We start from the raw sequence: 23,038 nt of genomic DNA, 5'->3' as shown, positions 1-23,038 counted from the left end.
TGGGGCAAGGGTCACCACTTTGTGAACAAATGCATGAGCAAACCATCAAACAGTTTAAGAACAACATTTCTCAGCGATCTATTGCAAGGAATTTAGGGATTTCACCATCTACAGTCTGTAATATCATCAAAAGGTTCAGATAATCTGGTCAAAAAACTGCATGTAAGCAATATTATGGACCTTTGATCTCTCTGGCGGTACTGCATCAAAAAGCAACATCAGTGTGTAAGATATCACCCCATGGGCTCAGGAACACTTCAGAAAACCACTGTCCGTAACTACAGTTTGTCGCTACATCTGTAAGTGCAAGTTAAAACTCTACCATGCAAAGCAAAAGCCATTTATCAACAACACCCAGAAACTATTCAATTGAATATAAGTTGAAAAGGCTTTACAAATCATTGTATTCTGTTTTTATTTACGAATTACACAACGTGCCAACTTTACTGGTTTGGGGTTTTGTAATATGAATAGGGGCAATACATCAGATTAGCTATTGTTATGTTATTTGACAAGTGATCTCTCAACCATGTATCAGTTTTTACCAGAAAGAATTCATGAACATTGCAGGGTTCACACAATCACTACCAAACACGTTCAAGTGTCGCATGTTGTGGAAAACAAACAGATCAAAACATTTGTCGACAGTATTTAATTACAAAATCTTTGTAAAACAAACGTGTAGCTCCGTAATGAGAATCTTTTTGCAAACATGGTTACATTTAGCCAGGTAAAACAACAAAAACTGTTGGTGTGGACAGATAAAATAGCAAAAACACTAAACAGTCAGTTTAATTGTTAGCCATTATGCCTTCAGGGGGTGGCGGCCTCATGGGCATTGGTGGCATAGGCATCTGAGGTGGCATTTGCGGGGTACCTGGAGCACCAGGGGGCAGAGGCGGCACCATACCACCTGGCGGCGGCGGCATGGAGTCATTCTGTGGGCGAGGTCCGCTCATGAGAGGCATAGGACGCTTCATTCCCACCGGAGGTGGTTGACCAGTGGGTGGTAGCAGAGCTTTCTCCATTTTGAAGTGGAATTGAAGGAAAAACTGGGAGGCAAAGAACACAATTTAGTCCACAGGAATGACTCAAACACTGTTGTTAGGTCTTGCACCTGGTACCTGTTTAGTTTCTCGGTTCCAATGTGTCCAGAAGCGGCTCTCTGCTTTGTCTATTTCTCGACTGGGGACCTAGGAAGAGGCAAAATGTTAACATGATGCCACGTGAAGAATCAGGGCTCAATAGTCACCTTAAAGGCAATAGTCTCGTAGGGTTCCGCAGCGAGCAGCAGGTACTGCCAGCGGCGGTCAGGGGGCTCAATGCGCTGTTCGTATGCAGACATGAAACGGTGCCTTGGCCCAATACCTTCTGCAACTTCTGGGTAGTCAATCTAATCGGCGGAAGAACAAGTTAAAATCTAGAGAAAAAACACATTATTATTTAAGCAGCGATTCCAACCAACCTGGAAAAGTAAAGATTGCTGCCCGCTCTCTGGATCTCGCTGCTTGGTAACTGAGATGACAAAGATGTATATAATAGTCAGATTTATAAACACCTGATTACCATCCTGGATTAGTTTGGACTCTGCCTAGTGTTCACAGGTATGAGGTGAGTTAAGCATTAATATTTCATCATTTGACAAAGTTCAACACGTTTTGGGTAATAAATTAGTATTAGTATACATTTTAAATTTCCTGAACACTAGATGGAGCTTGTGTGCCATCAGGGGTACACATAACACAGTTTTGATAGTCCATACAAGTACCGTAGTTTGCGGACTATAAGGCGCACTTTAAAATCCTTTCATTTTTCTCAAAAATCGACAGTGCGCCTAATGTGCAGAATTATTTTGGTTGCGCTTACTGAACTTAAAGCTATTTTATTTGGTACATGGTGTAGTAAGTGTGACCAATCATACATAGGAGATACGTGTAAACTGCAAGATGACGCCAGTAAACACCAAAACTTTAAATGTTCCATTGAAAATATAGTACATTACACACAACGCTCAAAAATCTGTCAAAATGTTTGTAGTAAGACTTGGGTAAGCCACGAAGCCGCACCGCTTGATGGTATGTCGGCGTAATAAACATACGAGTATTAACATGGTGTGTGTATTTGAACAGCAAAATGGCACCTATTAGCAGACATATTATCTGGGGTTTTGTTTTGCAATATTATGGAAAAGTACTTTTTTCTTACCTTCTGGTACCTGCTGATGTGTATTTGGGATCTGCATAAGTCCTGAAAATGTGCGCAAGTCTGCAATTGTAGTCCATGCCAACGTCATAGTCTTCTTCTTTTTCTCTACCTTCTTATGTGGCATTCATCCTCTGCTGTTGCCATATCTAATATAAAGTAGTGTAAAGTTCTTACTTATATCTCAGTAGAACAGCTATCAAAGCGCTAAAAAATGTAGTGGGTTTACATAATTCACCCATGGAACTTTAGGTATGAGGGTTCCGGTCGGGACGGTTTTTCATGGGACACATTTCCGGCGTAGTTATTGCAATATTGAGCCACGGATGAGGAGATGCTGCTCCATTATTGACTTAATTAAAGTCTGAATGTCATTAAAACAGTTAGCTCCATCTTTTGACACTTCTTCCACTCTTGTCTTTGCACGCTACACCGCTACAACAAAGATGATGGGGAGAAGACGCTGTCGAAGGTGTACCACGTAGTTAAGACCGCCCACAAAACGGCGCATCCTGAAGAGACGCGCAGAAAGCTACTTGAAAATGATCTGTAAGAAATAATCTTTGCAACACTTTCACCAAAGAACCACCATTACATGTTATGTACACAACAAGTTAGTGTTTTACATATAGAAAAAAATCATATTATGACCCCTTTAATGCGCCTTATAATCTGATGCGCCTTTGGTATGAATATAGACCTGAATAGACCCGCTCATCTGCAGTGCGCCTTTTATTCCAGTGTGCCCTATGGTCGAAAAAATATGCTGTTTGTAAACTTTTTACATTTCTTGAACACCACTAGATAACAGATTTGAGTCTCCATACAAGTAACCACACTGATACATGATCACATTGTCACACTTACCTTTGTATCCCGGTCGACCAATTTTGACAAACTTCCTGACCTCGACCTTCACTTTTGCTGGAGCTGGCTGAGCAGGAGCTTCCTTGGCCTCTTTGGCAGCTCGCCGGGCTCTGAAAACAAAAAAAAATTGTGCAACCACAATTCAAGAGGCTGATGCTTGAGTGTATAATGACGCAAATATATGGCACTTACAGATTGGTTTGATGTTTCTTTCCTTGTGTATGAGCTAGGTAGCTTCCCTGTAATAAGGCACACAAACATGTATTATTGTACAAGACCATGACGCACGCGAACACTTAATGTAATAATTGTAACCTCGTTGTTATGAAGCGTCAGGCAAAGTTTACACTCGTATGAGCCTAAATGATTCTTCATGAAATAGGGGTCTTTATTGATATCGATGGTCTCCAGAGCCAGCTGGCGTAGCCGTTCTCGTCTGTCACGATTGCTTTCCGAGGACGAAGCCACACCGCCGCTTCCTGTCTTCCCTCCAGCTCTGTGTTGGAAATCCATGTTTGCACAGTGACGGACCCAAACACACTTGAGGGGAACAGCTCAATCCACACTGGACGATTCCTTCTTGTTATCCTCCTTGGTTTGGTTATCTAATTAGGGAGAGAGGAAGGTTTACAAATGTAAGGATGCCACTCATATGCATTATTAAGGCTGGGCGATATATACCATATATCACGGGTTTGTCTCTGTGCGATATAGAAAATGACCATATCGAAATATTTGAGTATACTTTGCACGCAGGACTTTTAGCTGCGGGCGTACACTTCAGGCTCTCCTTGCTCTTTCCTGTCTCCCCTTCTCACAGACAAGCAGGCGCACATTCTTACATATGTCACAAACTGTCAAGTCATACGTCACAAACACGCCCTCGCAGGGCAGAGAGGTGGCGGCGTGGCTAACGTTAGCTGCTAACGTAGCCGTATGAGAAAACGATGGTGCGGATCAGGTAACAAATGGAGGAATACTTAATTCCCAATAAAAACAGTAGGGTTTCCATCGTCTGGCGGTTGTTCGGCTTGAAGTGGGAATATGTCGAACGGACAACCGTAATTTGTCAAGTGCAGGGGGGAAGCGTGTCTATAAAAAGTAGCATCATTTGTAAAGTCACTCACTAGAGAATGAAGAGAATTTCATAACCTTAGTAACATACCACATAGTGAAGGACAAATACTATTTAAAATGACAATCTTGCACTTTATGTTTTGGAAATGACTTGAATGTTTGTGCCATTGCTTAATAACTTTAATAAATAAACTTTTGGTGAATTGACTTAGTTGTGATTTCCCTCTCTCCATGAAAGTTTAAAAGTAGCATATATTAATGCAGTATGAAGAAGAATGTTTTAATGTAGACACATAGAATCATCATACTGCTGTGATTATATGTATCAAATGTTCATTCAAGGCCAAGGCAAAATATCGTAATATATATCGTATATAGCGATATGGCCTAAAAATATTGTGATATTAAAAAAATGCAATACCGCCCAGCTCTATGCATTATACATGTAATACAATTGACATTAATACATAGAGTTGGGTATCGAGTGTCGATTGGAACCGGGACTAACTTTACGATTCTCCCGGAATCGTTCAAAAGTTTAAATTTCGATTCCTAGTTTCGATACCCAGTCTGCCGACCGGAAGAAGAAGCCGCGAACACCAACGAAGAAGCGCCCACCACCGGAAGTGTTAGCATAGCCGAGCGAGTCAGTCAAGCATGGATAGTGGGCGTCGGCGGTCCAAAGTGTGGCTTTATTTTACTAAAAAAAATGAAATATCGGCAAAATGTAACACGTGCGACAGGAGGACTGTTTCGTGCTTAGGAGGACGCACGTCGAACATGATGAAGCACCTCCGAGTTCATGGAGTACAAATAAATGCGTGTCCCGTCTTCGACGCGCTGCACCGACCGTCCTCCTCTGCCTCTTCCTCTGGCTCCGGCTCTGGCTCCGACGTCCAGCCTGGCACCTCGGTGACTGCAGTGCAGTCCGAATCCGGTAAGTAAAACAATATATATATAATAAATAATGTGTTTTGCGCTAGCGTTGAGGCAGCTAACAAATTAGCTTGTGTATTTTTCATAGACAATTTACAACCTGCTAGCCAGGCTCCGCGATGTGCTCAGCGTACTCCGTTCACCGTTGCGGCAATGGGGAAGATGTCGGTGCCAAAGACGGAAGAGTGCCACAGAAAGGTCACTGCACACACAGTCAAAAGACTGCATCGCTTTTCAGAGGTGGAATCTCCAACATTTAGGTTAGTTAAGCAATAACGTTAGAGCTAAGCTAATTGATACTGGGCTAAACAGTAACAGCAACATTACATGTTTGTTTATGTTTGCTGGGATATGGGGAAAACTCTCAACCCAAAATACATACCACCTTCCAGGGACTACCTGTCAAACACATGGTACAAGAAGAATCGGAATCGAGAATCGTCAGGAATCGGAATCGAAACAAGGAATCGGAATCGTTCAAAATCAAAAGGATACCCAACCCTAGTAATAAGTTGTTTTTGGACCAATGTTAATAAATGTAGACTGATACACATTTAAAACGGTTGCAAAAACCTGAGTGAGAATTATGTTGTGTATGTTGTAAGCACAATACCAATGGCGCGCAATTTGCAAAATGTTTAATGTAAAATCTAATCAAATGTTAATTGGATGCATCAATATACAGTGTACATCCACGACAGAACTACTGACTAGACTACTTCCACAACTTGGTTTAGTATTTATAAAATATAATAATGTAGGTTTACCTGAAACTTGAAATAGACCACCCGGCCTGAATCCACACTTGGTAGTAGTTTAGTTAGTAGTCGTGGATGTACACTGTATAGTGATGAATCCAATAAACATTTGATTTGATTTGACATTAAATTTGCTAAATGCAGTTGCGCATTTTGCAAATTGCGCGCCATTGGTAATGTGCTTACAACATGTATCTGGTATTATATCAGCCAACTACTAAATAAAGTGTGACAAAGCTAATGCTAAGCTAGTAGTGTAGCTACTAGCTAGCTCGTAAGAACAGCTTGTAACAAACATTCAAAATGCAGGATTACTACAAAACAGCAGTCATGTGCATGAACATAGTCGTAAAATAAAAAAATCAGAGTAAACATGTTAATAATGTATTAGGTAAGCAGTGTATGGTTTAATTTAGCGCTAACACTTACCAACAATACCCCGATAGGATCACACCAGCAATGAAGGTAGTCAGTGTGTGCGCATGCGCTGCTTTTTCAGTCTTCTTCGTGTCCCATCTACAGGTTCTTCATTGTGTTAGGGCGCCACTCTATGGACGAGAGTCTGCAAAAGCCAAATTATGACATTTAAAAAAAGTATATATAATTATATGAGTATTTAAAGTAAGATTTTGAAATGTTCAAGTTGTGCATAAACATTTAGTAAACAGGAAAACAGTGTATGGATTTTTTTCGCCCTAACACTTCACCAACCATGAATTGATTGACCGTATTTCCTTGAATTGCCGCCGGGGCGCTAATTAATTTAAAACCTCTTATCACTCCTGCGCTTACCAAAGGCATGCGGTAAAAGTAAGCATGCGCTAATTCTTTTAAAACCTCTTCTCACTCCGGCACTTACCAAAGGTATGCAGTAAAAATTTGGGTGTGATGTAAGCTTGGACTTTAAATCTTACTGAATAGCTCTTAATCTTCTTCCCTTTATGCGATTTCAAATTACCGTTATTGAAATCAGCCTCCTCCAATTTGAAAATGACGACAGGGAAAGTGTCACTCATATTGTCACGAATTTGACCAGGCGGTAATACTAAGCATGCGTTAATTATTTTGGGAAGCGAGTTTGACCCGGCAGTAATTCAAGGTAGGCGCATACTATATGCCAGAGGTGGGACCAAGTCATTGTTTTGCAAGTCACAAGTAAGTCTCAAGTCTTTGCCCTCAAGTCTCAAGTCAAGTCCCGAGTCAAGACAGGCAAGTCCCGAGTCAAGTCCAAAGTCAATACTGTGAAGTCTCAAGTCAAGTCCCAAGTCCTGCATTTTGAGTTTCGAGTCATTTCAAGTCTTTTTAAACACAGACTAATATATGTACACAGATTGTGTATGCTTTTAAAACGCTGTATGTATTTATTATTAAAAAAAAACAATGCTTACACTGCACTTCATAATAGCACTATTGACCAGTTATTCTAAACATTTAACTCATTCCTTTACAGTATAAACACATTTCAAAAAACAAGTTCAACTGTACTTATTTCCACAAGTGTTAACATTGTATTTCCATGGAATATTGCATTGTAACTAGTTCCACAGCACTTTATATCATGTTCTTACCTTATGTGGAGAGGGGCGTGTTCCACGCGTCCCCTGCGGGCGGGGTATGTGCAGGGGCCGGCCATGAAGCAGCCAACAGGAGAGTGGATACCTCAGCTGGAACGAGTTATCTAATCACCTGTTCCCTTTATTAGCAGCGCTGGAGACCATGAAGTGAGAGAGGCATGAGGACGCAGGACAGAGGCACAGAGACGAACAAGAGACAGCTGAAAAGCTGGACAGACGACAATTGTGTAAAGTAAAAGATGTACTAAAGACTGTGTCAAACCTGAGAAGCTGAACAGACGGACAATTGTGTAGAGTAAAAGATGTATTAAATACTGTGTCAAACCTGTATCCTGAGCTGTGTGATACTGTGGTCAGAAGAAGCCGGGTGAGACGCAGGAAACCTCCACAACTGGCACCCAACTTAAGCTGACCACGACGATGTCCACCACATCACCCCTGGAGGCGCTCAGGCAAGTGCTTGCCGAGGTATCGGCAGCAAGCCGGCAACAGACGCAGCTAATCCAGCAGCTGATGGACAGATCCACGGTAGGAGGGGGAGCAGCGACATCCATGCAGCGAATGGGGGAGGCAGAAGATCCCCACACCTTCCTGGATGTCTTCGAGGCCACGGCGACCTCATGCGGATGGACAGAGGCAGAGTGGGGAGTGAAGCTGCTGCCGCTTCTGGTGGGGGAGGCACAGCGAGCGGCGTTGGCCCTCCCGGCAGCCGCCAGGATGCAGTACGACAACTTACGCCACGCCATCCTAGATCGGGTCGGCAGCAGCTCGGAGGATCACCGGAGGAGGTTCCGAGCGATGAAATTGGGCCAAGAAGACCGACCATTCGTCCTGGCGCAGCAAATGAGGGACGCGGCGAACAGATGGCTTCAACCAAATGGTCAAGATCCTCGAGTGGTTGAAAGAATCCTCCTGGAGCACTTTGTCGACGCCCTCCCGCCCAGGACCGCAGCATGGGTGAGATACCACCGTCCAACGGAGGTAAAAACAGCAGTGGAACTGGCTGAGGACCACCTAGCGGTCCAGAGGGACAACACACCGAAGGCAGCGGAAAGGCCCATCCCAGGTCCACGCCAACGACTCCCACCACCAGACCGACGGGCACTGGAGTGGCGCCCTCACCTGGCCGGAGGACCGGGAAGCAAGGATCAGGTCCCCTCCTTGAACAATCAACACAAGCACACACACACACGCACCCAGTCACACACACATGCACATCCAACAAGGGGGGGGGGAACCGGGGAGCTAATCCACTGTCTCCTTGTCTGTTTCAGGGTACCAGCGCTGTCCAGAGAGGGCTTCCCTCACAGAGGGCGCCTCAGACGCCCGGGCCGGTGTGCTGGGGTTGCGGTCAACCCGGTCACATTCGCCGGAAGTGCTCCGTAATGGAGGTGGGGCATGTGATGCGGGTTGTCGGGATCCCAGCACCCGCCCCCGATCCGGGGGTGACGTACTGTGTCCCAGTAAGAATACAAGGGAGTACATACCGGGCAATGGTGGATTCGGGCTGTAAACAGTCCATGATGCACCAAAACCTGGTTCGACCCGGGGTGTTGAGGCAGGCGACACTGGGAAGAATTAGGTGTATTCATGGGGATGTGCACGAGTACCCGATTGTGCCAGTGGAAGTTTGGTATGAAGGTCAAAAGCATAATGTTAAGGTTGCCGCAAGCGCGCACCTTACGCATCCCATAATTTTAGGAACAAATTGGCCGGGGTTTAATCAGTTAGTGACACAATGTGTGGGGATGCGTTCACGGACTGTAGGACAGGGGAATATCCGCGCAGTACTCGCTGGCGACGCGGATTCATCCGGCACTGACAGGCGGGAACCGGCAGGGGCTTCGCGGGAGGCCCCACCGGCCCTCCGCTGGCAGTCCACGGAGGATTTTTCCCTTGAGCAGTCCCGCGATGAAACTTTGCGCGCGGCCTGGGACCAGGTGGTTTGCAAAGACGGTCAGCTGGTGCGCCCGGGGAAAACGCAGGTATTCCCCCACTTTGTGATTATTGGGGATAGGTTATATAGAGTGAGCCGTGACACTCAAACAGGTGAGGAGTCCACCCAGTTGTTGGTGCGAAAATTTGCTCCGCACCCAGCAACGGCAACAGCGTACGTACAACAAGGGAACCCAGCTGAGAAAATTTTCACCGGGAGAAAAAAATACTTGTACTACTCCCAACTTCTAGCTCAAAATTACTAGCAAAGTGGCAAGGACCCTTTGAGGTCACACGGCAGGTAAATGATGTGGACTACGAGGTTCGGCGCTTGGACCGAGGTGGAGGCTTACAAATTTATCATGTAAACCTACTGAAAGCATGGAGGGAGGCCGAGCCTGTCTCCATGGTGATGGTAGTGAGAGAGGAGGAGGAGTTGGGGCCAGAGATCCCGCACTCTGCTTCTTCTTCTCCTCTTCCCTGTGATGATCAGCTCACATTGGCTCAAAGAGCGGAGGTTGCTGAGTTACAGCGGCGCTATGCAGATGTGTTCTCCTCGCGGCCCGGGCGCACGGATCTCATCCAACATCATATTGAGACCAGCCCGGGGATTACGGTGCGGTCTCGGCCATACAGGCTTCCCGAGCACAAACGCAAAATAGTGCGCGACGAATTAAAAACCATGCTGGAGTTAGGAGTAATAGAAGAATCCCACAGCGCATGGTGCAGCCCTATCGTTCTTGTAGGGAAGAAGGATGGGTCTGTGCGGTTCTGTGTGGATTACCGCAAGGTGAATGAGGTGTCACGTTTTGACGCCTACCCAATGCCTCGGGTCGACGAGCTTCTGGATCGGCTGGGCACTGCTCGTTTTTTCACGACACTGGATTTAACCAAGGGCTACTGGCAGATTCCCTTATCACCAGAGTCCCGGGAAAAATCGGCCTTCTCCACTCCGGAAGGTTTATACCAGTTCGTGACGCTCCCGTTCGGGTTGTTCGGTGCGCCTGCCACGTTCCAGCGCCTCATGGACCGGGTGCCGCGACCCCACGCTGCATACGCGGCTGCCTACCTGGATGATGTTATCATCCAGAGTAGCAGCTGGGAAGATCACCTGCGGCGGGTGGGGGCGGTGCTCGAGTCCTTGAGGCGGGCGGGGCTCACCGACTACCCTGCGAAGTGCGCGGTTGGCCGGAGGGAGGTACAGTATCTGGGGTACCACTTGGTGGGGGGAAGGCTGCAGCCACAGGTTGACAAGACGGAGGCAATTGCAGCCTGTCCACCCCCCAAGACTAAAAAAGAGGTGAGGCAGTTTTTGGGACTGGCGGGCTGCTACCGTAGATTTATTCCCCGGTTTGCAGACCTGACCAGCCAACTGACGGACCTCACCCAAAAGGGTGCGCCAGACCTGGTCCAGTGGACGGAGCGGTGCCAGCAGGGGTTTGAGGAGGTAAAGAAAGCATTCTGTGAGGAGCCGGTACTGCGCATGCCAAATTTTAACATTCCTTTCTGTCTGCAGGCGGACGCGTCGGGCCGGGGACTGGGGGCCGTTTTGACTCAGCGAGTGGAGGGCGTCGATCGCCCCATACTGTACATCAGCCGGAAATTGTCGGACCGGGAGGCGAGGTACAGTACGGTGGAGAGGGAGTGCCTCGCCATCCGGTGGGCGGTCGGGGCCCTCCGCTACTACCTGCTGGGGCGGGCCTTCAGTCTCTGCTAAGATCACAAACCTCTCCAGTGGCTCCACCGTATGAAGGACGCCAATGCGCGGATCACCCGGTGGTATCTCGCATTACAACCCTACAACTTCCGGGTGGTCCACAGGCCGGGAGCGCAGATGGCCGTGGCAGACTTCCTCTCTCGCCCAGCTATTGGAGGGGGGCGAGGGGGAGTGGGCGCGGCCGGACGGGTGCCTGGACTGTGTCTGGCGGTGGAGGAATGTGGAGAGGGGCGTGTTCCGGAAGATTTAGGGCTGCATTGGATTCTGGGTATTTGTTCTGTTGTGTTAATGTTGTGTTACGTTGCGGATGTTCTCCCAAAATGTGTTTGTCAATCTCATTTGGTGTGGGTTCAGAGTGTGGTGCATATTTGTAACAGTGATAAAGTTGTTTATACGGCCACCGTCAGTGTGACCTGTATGGCTGTTGATCAAATATGTCTTGCAGTCACTTCCGTGGGTCTGCAGAAGCACAATATGTGACTGGGCCGGCACACTGTTTGGTTGGTGGAAAAGCGGACACGACGGAAGGTTGTAGGGGACGTTAAAGGCAGTGGCATCACGGCACGCCCTTAATATCGTTGTCCGGATGAAAACCAGGAGAATAATTGCCTCTGGAGATTGTCGGAAGGGGCACTGATATTCGGGTGTTTCCCGGAAAGATCGCAAGAGTTGGTAAGTATGTCGCTGTTGCTAGGGCGGGAAAGCCATTCAAAGAAATTTAATTTATTAAAAAGTGCATGTTAGATTTTTTTAAGAAATCCTTTCTTGCGGCCCAGCCTCACCCAGTTTCTGCATCCAGTGGCCCTGTCACGCCAAATTTCTTCTACCCTACAAAAACCTTCCCCATGAAAGACATTTGGCGTGACAGGGCCACAGGATACAGAAACTGGGTGAGGCTGGGCCGCAAGAAAAGATTTCTTTAAAAAATCTAACATGCACTTTTTAATGAATTCACCTTCTTTGAATGGCTTTCCCGCCCTAGCAACAGCGACATACTTGCCAACTCTGGCGATCTTTCCGGGATCTTTCCAAAGAGGTCTTTCCACCCTCATTGGGGTCCTTCAGGCATTACTGAAGGACCCCAATGAGGGTGGAAGGACCTTAAAGCAGCCCACACAGCTGCCTGTTTTAACAGCATTAAAATTGGCTGATTGTAATTGGTGAAAAATAACGGTGAGGAAAAAATATTAGCATTCCAGCATGCTAACCTTTCAAGCTAGTTTTGCTTTGCTAATTTTGCAGCTGTAACCCTTAAGAGTCATATAACTTGCTTAAAGCATCCCACACAGCTTCCTGTTTTAAAAGCATTAAAATTGGCTGATTGTCATTGGTGAAAAAGAACGGAGATGAACAAATATTAGCATTCCAGCATGCTAACCTTTCAAGCTAGTTTTGCTTTGCTAATTTTGCAGCTGTAACCCTTAAGAGTCATATAACTTGGTATTATCACACTCTCATTGGTGTCCTTCAGGCATTAAAGGGGCTGTCACGCCAAATGTCTTCCGGGGGGGAGGTTTTTGTCGGGGGAAAGAAATTTGGCGTGACAGCCCCCAGGTGAATTGAGTTTGAGACCCCTGATCTAAAGGTTCTTGATTGTGTTAAGGCGTCACCATATAGACGGGAGGCAGCTAAAGCCAAACTATGACGTTTTAAAACAAATTATAATTATATGAGTATTTAAAGTAATTTTTTGAAATGTTCAATTTGTGCATACATATTTAGTGTGCGCATATTATATTTGCGATGAGGTGGCGACTTGTCCAGGGTGTACCCTGCCTCCGCCTGATTGTAGCTGAGATAGGCACCCCCCGCGACCCCAAAGGGAATAAACGGTATAAATGGATGGATAATATATATTTGAAATATATATGCGTCCGCCTAAATTGACCCTTTCCGAGTCCCGTACAACGACCCAAGAGGAGTGGCACTTCTGCTGACACAACGATGTGCAGTGAAGTGTGAAGCTGCAGGGACACTTTTACATGTGTTTACTTTATTAACATGACTAACATTACTCCGTCACAGCCAGCAAACATCGGATAGTGCGGAAGAGACGTGTCGAGCAACAATACTCGGAGATCGTGGGGGCGTTGATCGGATGACATTGTTGTGTTCCCATCTCGGGGAAATGGCCGCGCTGTAGCTGGCGTGTGCTCTGTAACATCGGCCAGTGATGCGCTTCAACGAGAAGGAGATGGTGCATTTAAGCCGCCAGCCATCAGAAATGGTCGCTGAGCTGGGGATGCGAGGACCCAAGAAAGGAGACGGTAACCCCGTTCAGATAACATCATCTAGTCGCCCCCATGCAGCCAATGCTAACATTAGCCACAACACTGCTTCCTTCCCGTGTGTGTGACTCTCTTGTCTTTCGTTTTTGTCTTGCAGTTGTGAAGAGGAGGATGGTGAAGCTTGTTGTCAACTTCCTCTTCTATTTTAGGCCTGATGAGGAAGAAGTAAGTTGAAGTAATTATTTAGATTTCCAAATGCTCCATAATACAAATACCAGTGAAGTTGGCACGTTGTGTAAATGGTGAATAAAAACAGAATACAATCATTTGCAAATCCTTTTCAACCTATATTCAATTGAATAGACTGCAGAGACAAGATATTTAACGTTCGAACTAAGAAACGGTGTTATTTTTGGCAAATATTAGCTCATATGGAATTTTTACCATGAATTGATTAACGTGGACCCCCGACTTAAACAAGTTGAAAAACTTATTCGCGTGTTACCATTTAGTGGTCAATTGTACGGAATATGTACTGAACTGTGCAATCTACTAATAAAAGTATCAATCAATCAATTGATGCCTGCAACATGTTTTTAAAAGCCTACTGAAACCCACTACTACCCACCACGCAGTCTGATAGTTTATATATCAATGATGAAATATTAACATTGCAACACATGCATAAACGGCCTTTTTAGTTTACTAAATTACATTTTAAATTTCCCGGGAGTTTCGTCTTGGAAACGTCGTGTAACGATGACGTGTACGCATGACGTCACAGGTTTTTAGGAAGTATAAGCGCTGCGCACACACACAGCTAAAAGTCGTCTGCTTTAACGACATAATTATACAGTTTTTTGGACATCTGTGTTGCTCAATCTTTTGCATTTTGTTCACTTAATATTGGAGAAGTAAAAGTAGAAAGATGGAGTTGGGAAGCTTTAGCCTTTAGCCACACAAACACATGGTGATTCCTTGTTTAAAATTCCTGGAGGTGAAACTTTCCTATGGATCAGAGCACGGTCAAACCAACATGGATTCTGACCACATGTCAACCAACTGGTTTCGGTGAGAAAATTGTGGTTAAAAAGTCAGTTCTTACCGGAGAAAAGCTGAGCTTGTGCCGTCCATAGCTGCCGTCGACTCCCCTGAGACACTGCGCGTCAAGACACCCGTGGACATACACCTCCGACTATCAGGTACTATTTAACTCACTAAAACACTAGCAACACAATAGAAAGATAAGGGTTTTCTTAGAATTAACCTAGTAAATGTGTCTAAAAACATCGGAATCCGTCCCAATGCAATCGCGTTTATTTTTTTTTTAACTTTTTTTTTTTTTTCTAGTCCGTTGCTATCAATATCCTCAAACACAAATCTTTCATCCTCGCTCAAATTAATGGGGAAATTGTCGTTTTCTCGGTCCGAAAAGCACTTTTTGTTGGAGGCTCCCACTAAAAACAATGTGAATATGTGAGGAGCCATCAAACATGTGATGTCATCGTCTGCCACTTCCGGTAGAGGCAGGGCTTTTCTCTTAACACCAAACTTTATCATAGATGTTCTCTACTAAATCCTTACAGCAAAAATATGGCAATATCGCGAAATGATCAAGTATGACACATAGAATGGACCTGCTATCCCCGTTTAAATAAACGGGTATATTTTAGTAGGCCTTTAAAGGCCTACTGAAATGAGATTAGCAGGTCCATTCAATGTGTCATACTTGATCATTTCGCAATATTGCCATATTTTTGCTGAAAGGATTTAGTAGAGAACATCCACGATAAGTTCGCAACTTTTGGTCGCTGATAGAAAAGCCCTGCCTTTACCGGAAGCATGTGCGCGTGACGTCACGAGTTGCAGGGCTCCGCACATATTCACATTGTTTTTAATGGGAGCCACCAGCAGTAAGAGCACTTCGGACCGAGAAAGCGACAATTTTCCCATTAATTTGAGCAAGGATGAAAGATTTGTGAATTAGGATATTGATAGTGAAGGACTAGAAAAAAAAACGTGGCGGCAGTGTGAGCGTTTCAGATGTAATTAGACACATTTACTAAGATAATTCTGGAAGATCCCTTATCTGCTTATTGTTTTAATAGTGTTTTAGTGAGATTTTAAAGATTGTCAAGACATACCAAGAAGTCGGATGGCTGCAGTGAACACGAAGTGTCTCAGAGAGAAGCCGAGGAGCCAAGCTCACAGCTGCCTTTTAAACAGCTGCTGCAGGACAACGAATAATCCAATGATTTCTCCGGTAAGATATATATCACAATTTGCCCATCCAAAAATATGCTGGTTGACGTAGAGAAAATATGTTCGTTTGGCCGCTCTGTGTTAAAGCTTCACAACAAACAAAGAAACACCGGCTGTAATCCAAGACAGCTGCAATCCACCGCTTTCCACCAAAAGCAATGTTCTTTATAGTCTCCGTTATTAAATGAACAAATTGCAAAAGATTCAACAACACAGATGTCCAAAATACTGTGTAATTATGCCATTAAAGCAGACGACTTTTAGCCGTAACTGGTGCTGAGCTAATATTTCCTGACAGTCACACAACGTCACGCGTGTGCGTCATCATTCCGCGACGTTTTCAACAAAAAACTCGCAGGAAATTTGAAATTGCAATTTAGTAAACTAAAAAGGCCGTATTGGCATGTGTTTCAATGTTAATATTTCATCTTTGATACATAAACTAACAGACTGCGTGGTCGGTGGTAGTGGGTTTCAGTATGCCTTTAAAAAATAGGTGGTACAAGTGGCAAAAAAGACTGACAAGTTGAGGATTGCTCATCAAACACTTATTTGGAACATCCCACAGGTGAACAGGCTAATTTGGAACAGGTGGGTGCCATGCTTGGGTATAAAAATAGCTTCCATGAAATGCTCAGTCATTCACAAACAAGGATGGGGTGAGGGTCACCACTTTGTGAACAAATCCCTGAGCAAATCGTCAAACAGTTTAAGAACAACATTTCTCAGCAAGCTTTTGCAAGGAATTTAGGGATTTCACCATCTATGGTCCGTAATATCATCAAAAGGTTCAGAGAAATACCTGCATGTAACATTGAAAGCATTTGACCTTCAATCCCTCAGGTACTGCATCCAAAAGCGACATCAGTGTGTAAAGGATATCACCAAATGGGCTCAGGAACACTTCAGAAAACCACTGTCAGTAACTACAATTAGAGTATCCTCCGTGAGATCGGTAGGTCATGAGTTCAAACCCCGGCCGAGTCATACCAAAGACAATAAAAATGCTTGGCACTCAGCATCAAGGTTTGGAATTGGGGGTTAAATCACTGTCGTGAATTAACCAAAAACAATTTTTATCATCTCAGAAATATTTCTAAAGTGAAAAATTTGTTGTCAAAATTGGATCTCGAAATGGTCATTCGCGCCTTCATTTCGTCTCGCATGGATTGTTGCAATTATCTCTTCACCCTTTTTAACAAGTTAACGCTAAAGAGACTTCAAATTTAAGTCCTGACATTCCATAGGTTGCATGGTGGGGCCTCTCAGTACAAAACTGACTTGCTATGCCCCTACTCTTCAGGGCGCAGCCTCCGGTCTTCAGGCCAGCGTCTTCTAAAGATCCCGAAAACTCGTTTTAAAACCTGTGGAGACCTGGCATTCCAGGCTATAGCTCCCAGACTCTGGAACAATTTGCACCAGTCCCTTCGTGATCTTGACTGTGTTTAAACTTTTAAGAAACATTTGAAAACTTCTCTTTTTAGTAAAGCTTTTAGTTAATGCACCTTTTAACTATCATTTTTAATCCACTTTGTATCCTTTTTATAACGTTGCTCCTGTTTTTTAAAATTGAATCGTTGTTTTACTTTACCTATGTTTTGTTTTTTTTTCCATTGAAAATGTGTGGCGCATTATGAAGCCTATAATACCACAACGGAGACCCCAGAGTGTTGAACAATTTAAGCTGTACATCAAGCAAGAATGGGAAATAATTCCCCTTGAAAAGCTTCAAAAATTGGTCTCCTCAGTTCCCAAACGTTTACTGAGTGTTGTTAAAAGGAAAGGCCATGTAACACAGTGGTAAAAATTACCCTGTGACAACTTTTTTGCAATGGACTGCTGCCATTAAATTCTAAGTTCATGCGCAAAAAAATTTAGTTTCTCAGTTCAAACATTAAATCTATTGTCTTTGCAGTCTATTCAATTGAATATAAGTTGAAAAGGATTGGCGAATCATTGTATTCTGTTTTTATTTACGATTTTCAAAATTTGCCAACTTCACTGGTTTTGGATTTTGTAGATAAGCATTACAGTGTATTTTGTCTTTTTAGCCTGTTGGAGCTTTGCTGTTGGAGCAGTGCAGGGTGGAGAAGGAGGACCGCCTGACATTTTCCATTGGTGAGCTGCAGTGATGTCTTGATATGTTTAGTTCCCAATTATCATAACTGATGCACTGTCTTTATTATATCTTTGTAGCATTTTTAGAAGAGGCAGAAAGGAAATATCTTTTTGAGTGTAATTCAGAGGAGCAGTGCAACAAGTGGATGGACTCCATAATCAAGGCCAGGTAATATGATGAGACTTTAACACCAGCATTCCAGGATCTACATCTTCAAGGTCCCATATTATGCTATTTGTCACCAATTTGAAATGCATCTCAGAGGTCCCGCAACAGTGTATTACCCTAAAACACAGCTGTCAAACTCAAAGCCCGGGGGCAAAATCTGACCCGCAACATTATTTTAGGTGGCCCTCGAAATCCTGGAAATGATATGCGTTAATAAAATGCTTAATATTTTCTTACTAAATATATTTGTTCTTTCCCTTTTGACATTAAAATTCATGTACTGCATGCAATTGCATATATTTTAAAATTCTATATTATATTATCACATATTCCAAAAATATTTGTTGTTAAAATAAAGATAAATATTGTACTTTACAGTCTATACAGTCGGAGTCAGAGCGGTATCGTTCGGTTGGTAGAGTGGCCGTGCCAGCAACTTCGGGGTTCTAGGTTCGATCCCCGCTTCCGCCATCTTAGTTACTGCTGCTGTGTCCTTGGGCAACACACTTTACCCATCTGCTCCCAGTGCCACCCATCCATCCATTTTCTACCGCTTATTCCCTTTTTGGGGTCGCGGGGGGCGCTGGCGCCTATCTCAGCTACAATCGGGCGGAAGGCGGTGTACACCCTGGACAAGTCGCCCCCTCATCGCAGGGCCAACTCAGATAGACAGACAACATTCACACTCACATTCACACACTAGGGTCAATTTAGTGTTGCCAATCAACCTATCCCCAGGTGCATGTCTTTGGAAGTGGGAAGAAGCCGGAGTACCCGGAGGGAACCCACGCATTCACGGGGAGGACATGCAAACTCCCCACAGAAAGATCCTGAGCCTGGGATTTAACCCCGGACTGCAGGACCTTCGTATTGTGAGGCAGACTCACTAACCCCTCTTCCACCGTGAAGCCCCCAGTGCCACCCTCAGTGGTTTAAATTTAACTTAGATATTGGGTTTCTCTATGTAAACCGCTTTGAATCACTAGAAAAAAAGCGCTATGTAAATATAATTCACTTCACTTCACAGTTAAATTCTGCCTACTGAGTTTTTTACCATAAAATCAACTTTGATACTGTTTTTCCCATACACAGTAAGACACTAAAACATTAAAAAAAAAGCATTAAGACAAGATTTTATGTTATAACAACTGGTTTCAAGAGGTTCAAGACTGTTGGAAAACCATTTCAGGTGACTCACTCTTGAAGCTCATGGAGAGAATGCCAAGAGTGTGCAAAGCAGTAATCAGAGCAAAGGGTGGCTATTTTGAAGAAGCTTGAATATAAAACATATTTTCAGTTATGTCACCTTTTTTTTGTTAAGTACATAACTCCACATGTGTACATCCACAGTTTTGATGCCTTCAGTGACAGTTTGCAATGTTAATAGTCATTAAAATAAAGAAAACACATTGAATGAGGAGGTGTGTTCAAACCTTTAGCCTGTGCTGTGCATACATTAACATGTTCTCCAAATATTGTTGGCAATAATACTGTTTGTTTGTTAATGTGTGGAACAATATATAGTGCAGCAAAATGTGTTGTTGGCCTAGGCTTATGAAGTAGTCATATTTATAACACATGCTTAAAAATATGTCAAGCTGAATCTATTGTAAAAACGGATGGCTAAATTAGAGCCACTAAATTCCTTGTATTCTGAGTTGGGACATCCTCATGGAAATGAAAACCAGCTCAGATGGCGGGTGTCAAGCAAGCAGGGCGCAAACTATCTTATGTGGAAAAAAGGCTTAAAACTGTCTTGAAAAATGCATCCATCCATCCATCCATCCATCCATCATCTTCCGCTTATCTGAGGTCGGGTCGCGGGAGCAGCAGCCTAAGCAGGAAGCCCAGACTTCCCTCTCCCCAGCCACTCAATAAAGTACTATCTACTTCGTCTAACTCTTCCCGGGGGATCCCGACGCGTTCCCAGGCCAGCCGGGAGACATAGTCTTCCCAACGTGTCCTGGGTCTTCCCCGTGGCCTCCTACCGGTTGGACATGCCCTAAACACCTCCCGAGGGAGGCGTTCGGGTGGCATCCTGACCAGATACCTGAGCCACCTCATCTGGCTCCTCTTGATGTGGAGGAGCAGCGGCTTTACTTTGAGGTCCTCCCGGATGGCAGAGCTTCTCACCCTATCTCTAAGGGAGAGCCCCGCCACCCGGCGGAGGAAACTCATTTCGGCCGCTTGTACCCATGATCTTATCCTTTCGGTCATGACCCAAAGCTCCATGACTATAGGTGAGGATGGGAACGTAGATCGACCGGTAAATTGAGAGCTTTGCCTTCCGGTTCAGCTCCTTCTTCACGACAACGGATCTATACAATGTCCGCATTACTGAAGACGCCGCACCGATCCGCCTGTCGATCTCACGATCCACTCTTCCCCCACTCGTGAACATGACTCCTAGGTACTTGAACTCCTCCACTTGAAAAATGCAGATACAAGCAAAAAAATCCAACTATGTAGTGGAATAGGTCACTATACTTTACCAAAAAAAGATTTGTCGAGTGATATCAAGGATTATGCGTCGGTCACATTCCCAGAAATATGGAATTATTGTGCTCCAGATACTGTTCTATACAATGGAAACTTGGAAAAGCAAGGTCTGCAACTTCTTTGTGTGTGGCTGGGTCAAGGACATTGGTATCAAGACTCAACCGGATAAATATGTATCGATTTTGCTCGTTTCACGTTGTATTTCATGATTCAACTTCCCGTCTACTGTTGCACAAGTAGTGCGCTTTTCCCTGTCTTTATCAAAATATCATTCAAGATGTCAACATTGTTTACGTGCTGAAAGCTTCATCTTGAAGGGGATCTATACTTTTTTTTTGGAATTTTGCCTATCGTTCATAATGTACAAGTTAAAGATGACAAACACTTGGAAGCCTCGGCTAATGAGAGTCACTGTTCATCTATATATATATATATATATATACACACACACACAGTGGGGCAAAAAATATTTAGTCAGCCACCGATTGTGCAAGTTCTCCCACTTAAAATGACAGAGGTCTGTAATTTTCATCATAGGTACACTTCAACTGTGACAGACAGAATGTGAAAAAAAAATCCAGGAATTCACATTGTAGGATTTTTAAAGAATTTATTTGTAAATTATGGTGGAAAATAAGTATTTGGTCAACCATTCAAAGCTCTCACTGACGGAAGGAGGTTTTGGCTCAAAATCTCAAGATACATGGCCCCATTCATTCTTTCCTTAACACGGATCAATCGTCCTGTCCCCTTAACAGAAAAACAGCCCCAAAGCATGATGTTTCCACCCTCATGCTTCACAGTAGGTAGGGTGTTCTTGGGATGCAACTCAGTATTCTTCTTCCTCCAAACACGAGTTGAGTTTATACCAAAATGGATACATGGATCATACAGCAGACGATTGGGAGAATGTCATGTGGTCAGATGAAACCAAAATATAACTTTTTTCATGACTATTTAAATTGTAGATTGTCACTGAAGGCATCAAAACTATGACACCTGTGAAGTGAAAACCATTTCCATTGACTACCTCTTGAAGCTTATCGAGAGACTGCCAAGAGTCTGCAAAGCAGTAATCAGAGCAAATGTTGGCTATTTTGAAGAAACTAGAATATAAAACATGTTTTCAGCTATTTCACCATAACTCCACGTGTTCATTCATAGTTTTGATGCCTTCAGTGACAATCTACAATGTAAATAGTCCTAAAAATAAAGACAACTCGTTGAATGAGGTGTGTCCAAACTGTTGCCCTGTACTGTATATGTATGCTTATTATGACTTTGTGCTAAAATGAATGATACAATTAGCATATTTTTGAGTATTTTCTTATATCTTTTATTTGCTGCAGCTATGAGTTCATGAGGAGGAACCTCATATTCTACAGAACTGAGATACACAGGCTGACTGGCAAGGTAAGTTTATTTTTAGCCATTGTTCCTTAGCCTGTGAATTTTAAACTTGACATACATTACACAAGGCCACAAATGCCACTGTGTATAAGTTGGGTTTTTTTTACTGTATTTTGCCCATAGGATCCACTGGAGCAGTACGGTATTTCAGACGAAGCTCGCTTTCAAGTCACGAATGGTCTGCAACATACACCGAGAGACGCCTCTTCGATGTAGCACAGCACTCCGTCTGGAATCTTCTTTGTTTTATTGACAGTTCATATTGCCACTCCAGACAATGCCTGCATTCCAAATGGACAACCAGAGGCATTACTATAACAGCTCCATTGTTTGTACACACTTTTGTTTGAACATGTCAAACTGCTTTAGCAACGTGTGACTCTGACCCTTCTGACTTGGACTATTGAATACTTGTCTTTTGGTGTTGGGTGTCATTGCCCGTTTGTCACGTCACGCCTGTTTTAATATTTTCAGTTTAATATTCTGTAGTTTTTAAATATTCAGATTCTCAGTGGACAATTTATTATCATATACAGTGACAATTAGAAAAAATACAATTATTTCAAGATGCCTGATTCAATTTAAGCTTAGTGATGGAATTTTAAAAACTGCTGAGCTGAGCTGAGCCATGTGTTTTATTGTTTTATTTTCCGTATATTAACGACTTAGCTTGTCAAAATAACTACTTATGCACACTTTGTTTTGGGAGATTATTGTATAGAAAACATTTACTTGAAACCTTTATATTTGTATAGCACTTTTATCCATGTCTTGGGTTAAGTCGTTGGACCATGCTAAGATGCAGGACACTTGACTCCCTATTGGAGCATGCTAAGATGCAGGACACTTGACTCCCTATTGTTTTTGTATCTGTAACCACATTATTTGTGAAGACATGTACATATGCTGTAATTTGGCTAAATGTGTTGATTTCCATGCACAATCATAATCATATTTCTACTGAGGGTCAATATTTTTTTCGCTGAGTGTATGTTTTATGATGAGATTGTTTTACTGCCTTAAACTTCTACAGATTTTTATTTTTTTTAAATTTCAGAATGAAGTAATTGTGTACTACATTTAGTGAGAAATGTTGGTATTTGAAAGTAATACCGTAACAAAGTTACATTGAGATATATATGTATATATATATATATATATTTTTTTTAATTTAAAACAAGAGCCAACAAGGCGCTGGTATTAGCCAACATTGTTAATTTTGGTTTTACAGGAACATAAAATCTCAACAATTTACGAGTTGTTTGTTTATTGAAAATTCATATTTT

The 23,038-nt window shown here is 43.5% G+C and overlaps 2 protein-coding genes across 2 annotated transcripts; one reads left to right on the top strand and one right to left on the bottom strand.

Moving 5' to 3' along the window:
* Nucleotides 1-637: 637 nt before the first annotated feature.
* sf3a2 (splicing factor 3a, subunit 2) lies at nucleotides 638-6,404 on the bottom strand. Its single transcript, XM_061920243.1, has 8 exons — nucleotides 6,270-6,404; nucleotides 3,385-3,674; nucleotides 3,262-3,308; nucleotides 3,070-3,179; nucleotides 1,466-1,515; nucleotides 1,253-1,393; nucleotides 1,125-1,193; nucleotides 638-1,052 (listed from the first exon to the last, which is right to left on the bottom strand). The coding sequence occupies exons 2-8, from the start codon at nucleotides 3,580-3,582 to the stop codon at nucleotides 792-794; spliced, it is 876 nt and encodes a 291-aa protein (XP_061776227.1). The 5' UTR covers nucleotides 3,583-3,674; nucleotides 6,270-6,404; the 3' UTR covers nucleotides 638-791.
* A 6,546-nt stretch (nucleotides 6,405-12,950) lies between these two features.
* Nucleotides 12,951-22,712, top strand: plekhj1 (pleckstrin homology domain containing, family J member 1). The gene is made up of 6 exons (XM_061920242.1): nucleotides 12,951-13,333; nucleotides 13,452-13,519; nucleotides 17,608-17,674; nucleotides 17,753-17,843; nucleotides 21,692-21,755; nucleotides 21,876-22,712. Exons 1-6 carry the CDS (start codon nucleotides 13,240-13,242, stop codon nucleotides 21,966-21,968), a joined length of 477 nt encoding a protein of 158 aa, XP_061776226.1. The 5' UTR covers nucleotides 12,951-13,239; the 3' UTR covers nucleotides 21,969-22,712.
* Nucleotides 22,713-23,038: the final 326 nt, after the last annotated feature.

The sequence above is a fragment of the Nerophis ophidion genome, linkage group LG14 (assembly GCF_033978795.1).
Source record: "Nerophis ophidion isolate RoL-2023_Sa linkage group LG14, RoL_Noph_v1.0, whole genome shotgun sequence".
Taxonomy (NCBI): Eukaryota; Metazoa; Chordata; class Actinopteri; order Syngnathiformes; family Syngnathidae; genus Nerophis; species Nerophis ophidion.
This window is presented reverse-complemented; position numbering and strand designations above follow the sequence as displayed.